General features: G+C 51.7%; 1 protein-coding gene across 1 annotated transcript; it reads right to left on the reverse strand.

Moving 5' to 3' along the window:
• Positions 1–802: 802 nt before the first annotated feature.
• Positions 803–5985, reverse strand: LOC103181347 (small vasohibin binding protein). The gene is made up of 3 exons (XM_042343667.1): positions 5899–5985; positions 3632–3747; positions 803–2418 (listed from the first exon to the last, which is right to left on the reverse strand). The coding sequence occupies exons 2-3, from the start codon at positions 3743–3745 to the stop codon at positions 2332–2334; spliced, it is 201 nt and encodes a 66-aa protein (XP_042199601.1). The 5' UTR covers positions 3746–3747; positions 5899–5985; the 3' UTR covers positions 803–2331.
• Between the last annotated feature and the right edge of the window lie 1713 nt (positions 5986–7698).

Here is a 7698-nt window from a genome sequence, read left to right on the forward strand (position 1 = left end):
ATTTGAAAGTTGGGCAAAATCCTATACCTGATAACTTTGCCTATTGGCACGCAACTAAAACTTCACGAACAATGCAGCCTGTCTTCAGTTGCGCATCGGAGCTCCAATGCAGCTAAACAGATTTCTACTGCAGTTGTGAAAGGGAAAAGAGAGGGAAGATAAACAAAAAGTCTATATAAGTCCAAAAGCATGCAAATTGTAAAAAGCTGTTTCGAAGCAGCAGAAAATAACACAAAGCTAATGAGTTGTCCATCGCCTTGGGACGTCCTTCTGACGTGAAAGGAGCTGTACACATGGTGCTGGTGTTGTTGATGGTGTGTATAAGAGGTCTATCACAATGCTGCTCCAATTATACAATATGCTGGTCAGACTTCATTTTGAGTATTGTGTTGTTTGGGAGCCCAATATTTGGGAGGATTTGAGCAACAATTCACTACATTAATAGTGAAAGAGGTTGGCTGAAGTTTAAGGCTGGGTAAACATGGGTATATTTCCCAGAGTGGGGGAGGTTAAGGGGTGATTTGATGGCAGCATTTAAAGAAATTAAGGGAACTGACAGTGTAGAGGATAATTCAAAAGAGGATGAATCCTTAAAATGCTAGCCAGGCCATTTAGAAGTGAGATGAAATTTGGTAGCGATGGATAGTATGGGTGAAAGAGCATCTGCCAAGATCTAATAAACTGGTGGCATAGGCTGGATGGACTGAACGCTCTCCTGTTCCTGTTTTTCCCATTTCTTTCTTCTGCACTGTGACGATCGGTGATCACCTGCTGGGAGAAGGAGCCAATAACCGCAAGAAAATTCTGAGCCAACTTTTATTGAGTACAGAGCAGAGACCCACAGAGCTCAATGGCAGCCACTCACTCCTCCAGTCCCGCGTAAGAGGAACAGCAGTCAGGGCACTGCACAAGTCAATTCCACTGCAGCCAATTCCAAACACACGTACAGACACAACACCCACCTCATTCCACTCCAATCGCTAAACTCAGCATCATTTGCTGTGAGCATTTAAATAAGCAATACGATTTGATTTCAGATTTGAGGTACTACATCTGAGCAGCGGAAGCAGAGGTGTTTCCTTTGGAAGCAATCAAGGCTCCTCCAGGAGGCTTTTGTTTCAATTCACAGAATACAGAATTATTAATACTTTTACTACGGCAAAACCACAACCACACAAATTCTGTCTCCTGCAAACACAAAAGGGAAAACTGTTGCATCGTACAGAATGTTGGCAGGAGAGAGGATGGAGGCAATTGTTGGGGGTAGCAGTCTGGTTTTTTTTACACACAAGCAACCCCAGACACAAGCATTGAATCGAAATGGAAAAGAAATGGAAAGAAATTTGATTTCTCACTATCTTATATCTTATATAAAAAAAATTGGTCATTTTCAATCCATGATTGTTTGTGGGACACTGCTGTGCTCAATTGGCTGCCGTGCTCGCCCACAAATATAGTCAATTCACTTTACAGTATATTCTGTGAAGCGCTTTGGGTCGTCTAGAAGACGTGAAAAGCGCTAAATCAAATGCAAGGATTATTATTATATTATATTATTATTATATTATAGTAAATGTCAGTGAGACTAACAATTCAGGGCTGAATTAAGGACAGACTTTTGCCCCAGCAAACAAACAAGTCTGACACTAACTGGCCCTAACTCAATCCACATTGCCCTGCTAAGCTGCTAGCTAACAGGCCAGGATAGCCCAGCAGTGTAGGGTGGATATGAATCCAAGTCTCATGAGCTAAACCAAATGACAAATCCTCTCAGCCAAATATTGTTGAATACCATAACAATTACATTCCTGCCCCCAACACAAGGTGAAACAAGCGACGTGCTAATTATGACAATGACTATGTTGTTGATAATTAAGGACTGTGGTTATGACCCACTACCACCCACACTCCCACCCTCCTGGAACAATGGCCGGGTACAAAGATGTTAGTGACATTGTCGGCATTGACACCCGTTTGGAATCTCGCCGGTCAATAATCACAATTTTAGTCAAAGTGATAATCAGCACTGGTGATAAATCCCATCATCACCTCAATTTTGCGCCTTTTTGCGCCTCACCTTCACACCTAGATTAACAGTAAACATTTGCCTGAAAGGAAATAAAATAATTGAGTTTTTTTTAAAAAAACTATCCCAGATCCAGTCTGCATTTGATTACACAAAACCACATTTCTTTTTTGTTCAAATGAATCATTCTCCCTCTATGTCGTCAGGGTTGGTTTATTGTTGTGGGAGAGAGACGCTGTGGGATGGGTGGGTCAGGCACACTTGTGTGGCTGACAGCTCCCCTCCATCCCCACTTACTCTCGCTCTCAGTCTCCCTCCGACTGCATCTGCTTGCAGAAGGCTTCAAACTGCTGTTGCTCCAGCTCTGTCATCACTTTATTTAAAGCGTAAATCTGGTTGGGGGAGCGAGAAAGATGGGAAGAGAGAAAACACAATTAACCCGCCGATAAATAATCAGAGAGAGCAAGGACCTTGTGATGTAAACAGTGCCTGCCTTCTCCTGACTAGCGATTTGTAGCAGGGCGTCAGCTTGGCTCAGGCCGCAGCAACAACAACGATTTATACAGCGCCCACCACGCCAGGCGGCGTACAAGAGCGCTGCTAAGCCGAAGCCCAATGCTGAGCCAGGGGGAGGGCGAAGGTGACCGTAGCACCTCCACCTTTGCTGGGTTCAAGCACTGTGTGAAAAGAAGAGTATCTCATTGTGTCATGGGCTCCCAGAACAATGTGTAAATTGGTCACTGGTCAGACAGCCGTGAAAGCTGCCGTGTTTGTCCATAAATATACAGTCACTATACTTGACAGTATTAATCTGCAAAGAAGCACTTGAAGCGCTTCACAGAATATACTATAAAGTGGAGTAACTGTATATTTCTTGGGAGAAACGCGGCAGCCAATTGCACACACCAGTGTCCAACAAACAGTCCCACAAACAATTATTTTTATTTATTTTGAAGGAATTATTACCCCCGGAAAAGTGATCCACCAATTGACTAACAATTGGGTTCCTACTTACTGCTTGGCAAACAGAGGCATGTGGAGTAAGGAAACTTTCCCAACATTTTGCCCTGCCGGGAATTGAACCTAGGTCCTCTCGCTTGAGAGGCAAGTGTTCTACCACGTGGCAAATTATAGCCAGTGAGCAAATCCAGCGGGAAAGCTCGTCAGTCAGTGCTATCAATGGCAAGCTATCCAGGGTCTCCAAGCCTTGGCTTTTGCTAACTGGTGCCCAAACTTTCCAGAATTAGGTAAGCAGGATGTGTCCTTCTGGAATTTCCATGTAGAAGTGGGGATACATGGAATTCCCAGTTGGTTTGTATTTGTTTTAAGCACGGTGATGGGTTTCACATGTCAGACACATGGTTGACCAAAAAAGGGACCTAAATGGATTGCTCTTTCAAAGAAAAGCACAGACATGATTGGCCGAATGTCCTCCTTCTGTGTTATGAGTGGCCCCATGCTATACTGAAGAACATTACAGCAGACTCTGATCGTAATCCAGAGGACTACGATTTTCCAATAATAATGTGGAGTTTTTAACGTCCTAAACAGACACAGACCCCTGCCTCCTCGTAAAATGGCTAAGGTCATTCATTGTTCCGATACCTCAGCTCTCTGTCTCTGTTTCAGCTCCTGCAATGCTGATTTCTGCTTCGTTTTGTCCCCTCGCTGGGCCGGGTCCTTCGGCTTCATCTTGTCCCTACGATAGGCAGGTTCCATTCCTGCAGGAAGGGACAGTTTAAGGTACTAGTCACAGGAAAAGCAGGGCTGTTGGAAAACTATCAGTAACGCTTTCCAGGATTTTACAGTATAATAATAATAATCCTTGCATTTTAGCGACAACAACAAGAACAACTTGGATTTATATAGCGCCCTCCACGCCGGACGGCGTCTCAGAGCGCTTTACAGTAACGGATCCCGGGGCCGAGCCAGGGAGAGGGGGGAGAAGGTGACCAAAGGCGCGGTCGGAAAGGTTTTCAGCAGAGTCCTGAAAATGGGAAGGGAGGGAGAGAGACGAAGGGAATGAGGAAGGCAGTTCCAGAGCCTCGAGGCATAGTGGCTCGGCCGCCAAGGGTGGACGAGGAGGCCAGACCCGGAGGAACGAAGGCAACTGGTACTGTTTTGAGGAGAGAAGAGGTCAGAGAGGTCGGGGGATGCAGAGGAGTGGAGGGACTTGAATACAAGGGTGAGGATCTTGAAATCGATCCTCAGGATAGGCAGCCAGTGCAGTCTGGCCAGGACTGGGGTGTGGGTGAGAATGCGGGCGGCAGAGTTCTGAATGAGTTGGATTTTATGGATGATAGTGGAGGGGAGACCGGTGAGGAGGGCGTTTAAGAGGCGACAAAGGCATGGACCAGGGTTTCAGCGACTTTCGGGGAGAGGTATTGGCGGAGATGGGCGATGCGTCGGAGGTGGAAGAAAGCAGTGCTGGTGAGGGACCGGATGTGGGGAGGAAGGATAATTGGGTGTCGAACCTGACGCCTGGGTTGCGTACGGGTTCAGAGAGTTTTAGGGGAAGGTCGGGTAGGTGGAGGGGGTGAGAATCGTGTGAGATTTTGGACGTTGACGAGAGCCAAAGAGTATGGCTTCCGTCTTGTCAAAGTTCAGCTGAAGGAAATTTGAGTCATCCAGCCCCTGACATCTGACAGGCAGCTGACAGAACAAAGAGCAAAGAGAGGTGGAAAAATAGAGTTGGGTGTCATCTGCATTCATGTAGAAATGTACCCCAAGAGGGAGCACGTAGATCAGAAAGCGGAGGGGGCGCAGGATGGATCCTTGTGGGATCCCACAGGTGGCCGGGTGAGAGCGAGAGAAGCCGTTTGTGCAGATGTACCGCTGGCGGTTTGTGAGGTAGGACTCGAACCGGGCGAGTGCGGTCCCACTGAGGTGGATGATGGAGGAAAGGCGGTGGAGGAGGATGGCGTGATCGACTGTGTCGAACGCCGCGGAGAGGTCCAGGAGGACAAGGAGGCACAGCGACAGCGCATTATTGTGGGCAAAACAATAGCAGCCAATATGGGCAGAGCAGCGTCCCCACAAACAGTCATGGGGCGAGTGAACGATTTTTTGTGTGGAGGTGGGTGGTTGGGGTCATCAGGCAGGTGGACACTGGGACAGGAATAGAAACGCCCTTCTCTTTTTGCCTCATACTCTCCGGAATCAGGTAAAGCCGGACGCGCCCCTCCAGGGAGAGAGAGAGAGAGAGTATTCCATTCCAACAATCTATCTCTGGGATTTCCGTGAGTAGGTGGGAGGCCGGGAATTCTCAGCTCGGTTTGGATGCTCTTAAGCAACGGTGACGGGGGTAGTGCGGCCGCTCCCCCCCCACCAAAAATACAACCTCACTCTCCCCACCCCACAACAGTCTGTGCCCTGTTCAGGTGGACGTTAACTATCTCATGCAGTGGGTCGAGAGGGAGGGGGGGGGGGGGGGGGCGCCGGATATCGTTAACTTGCACCTGAACAGGACACGGACAGGTGTGTGTGTGTGTGGGGGGGGGGGGGGGGGGCGCTATCTGCTGGAAATCATGTATTTAATACAAAAACACAATAAAAAAAAGGAGGCAATGGTTTAATTCTTCTACCTCTCCCCCCCTCTGCCCCCTCCCCCCACTCTGCCGCCTTCTCCCCTCCCTGACACCGCCCCCTCTGACCCCTCCCCACCTCTACCCCGGGGGCTCCGACCCCACCCTGCCGCGGGGGGGGGGGGGGAGGGGGGGGCGGACTATCAGCTGATATATGGCCCCCCCACGCCCCGCGGCCCCTCTCAGGGCTGTGAGCTGACAGTGAGGCCTGAGCCCCGGGGGAGGGGGGGGGACACCTCAGCTGAGAGGCGGCTGATTGTGGCACTGCCCCCCCCCCCCCTCACTGACCTCCTGCTGTATTTGCTGAGACTGTAGAGCGACCCCTTTTCACTGCAACCCCCTCCCACCTTCCTATTTCCGGTCCGTCCCCTAAAACTGTCCGCCGGGGAGGGGGGCTGCGGGGGTTACTATGGCAACAGGTCGGAAATCGCCGTTGTGATGGACCAGGGGTTACCATGGAGAGGGGCGGGGGAGGGGTTACCATGGTGATAGGGCCCAGTGAGTGATGGTGGGTTGTGGCGATGGCCTGATGGCGATTTAATGATCATCATAGTTTGGGCTGCAACCCCCCCCACCCCCCCCCACCCCCCCCACCCCCCACCCCCACCACCCCCACCTCCCCCCCACCCCCACACCCCCACCCCCCCACCCCCACCCCCCCACCCCCACCCCCCCCACCCCCCCCCCCCACCCCCCCCCCCCCCCCCACCCCCACCACCCCACCCCCCACCCCCCACCCCCCACCCCCCCACCCCCCACCCCCCCACCCCCCACCCCCCACCCCCCACACCCCACCGACCCCACCCCCCCCCCCCCACCCCCACCCCCCACCCCACCCCCCACCCCCCCCCCACCCCCCCCACCCCCCACCCCCCCCCACCCCCCACCCCCCACCCCCCCACCCCCCCACCCCCCCCCACCCCCCACCCCCCACCCCCACCCCCCCACCCCACCCCCCCACCCCCACCCCCACCCCCCCCACACCCCCACCCCCCACCCCCACCACCCCCACACCCCCCACCCCCACACCCCCCACCCCCCACACCCCCCACCCCCCACCCCCCCACCCCCACCCCCCCACCCCCCACCCCCCCCACCCCCCACCCCCCCACCCCCCCCCACCCCCACCCCCCCACCCCCCACCTACCCCCCACACCCCACACCCCCCACCCCCCACCCCCACCCCCCACCCCCACCCCCACCCCCCCACACCCCCCACCCCACACGCCCCTGAGCACAGGGAGGGAGCAAGTTGGAAAGATTTAAGCAGGTCGCAGAGTAATGGAGAGGCAAGACCGGGGAGCGTTAGAAGTGAGGACCAGGATCTTAAGCTCAATGATAGATGGAGAACTGGGGCAAGGTTGGTGGGTGGGGGGTGATAGGTTAACGGAGCCTGATACAGGGGAGGACATTATTCAGAGTTCTTACGGAGGGAAGATTTGCGACGTCTAACAAACAGAGAGTTGGCATAGTCTGTACATGATGAATGTTAGCCTCGGGGACAGGTAGTGGCAGAGGTGGGCAATGTTATGGAGGTGTACGGAAGCTGTATGGCTCAAACCATGGATTATGTTCTGCTTTAATGTCCATGATTCACAAAGTGCGAGTTGGAATTCTCTTGCAGAACTGCATCTAGAGAATTATAATAATAATAATCCTTGCATTTAATAATGCTTTTCACGTCTTCTAGACGTCGCAAAGCGCTTTACAGAATATACTGTAAAGTGAATTGACCGTATATTTGTGGGCAAAACGCGGCAGCCAATTGCGCACAGCAATGTCCCACAAACAGTCGTGGATTGAAAATGACCAATTTATTATTGTTTTGGTTTTGGAGGGATTATTATTAGGCTCTGTGTGGAGTAAGGAAACTTGCCCAAGGTTTCGCCCTCTACCTGGAATTGAACTCAGGTCTCTCGCTTGCAAAGCGAGTGCTCTAAACCACTGAGCTACAGGACTCCACGATTATTAGATAAATTATTAGATAAATCCATGGTAAATTTACTTCAGACCTACTTATATGGAGGAAAGAATGAGAGGGGAAAACAACACTTAAGATTCTAGTATTCTGATGATTTTCCAGATGGC

This window comes from Callorhinchus milii, unplaced genomic scaffold, assembly GCF_018977255.1.
Source record: "Callorhinchus milii isolate IMCB2004 unplaced genomic scaffold, IMCB_Cmil_1.0 Scaffold24, whole genome shotgun sequence".
In the NCBI taxonomy this organism is placed as follows: domain Eukaryota; kingdom Metazoa; phylum Chordata; class Chondrichthyes; order Chimaeriformes; family Callorhinchidae; genus Callorhinchus; species Callorhinchus milii.

Coding starts and splice junctions, on each gene's coding strand:
- LOC103181347 (XM_042343667.1), bottom strand. CDS start 3,745: ATGGAACCTGCCTATCGTAGGGACAAGATGAAGCCGAAGGACCCGGCC. Junction 2,419..3,631: donor AACAGAGACAGAGAGCTGAG/GTATCGGAACAA, acceptor TCCCCCAACCAG/ATTTACGCTTTAAATAAAGT.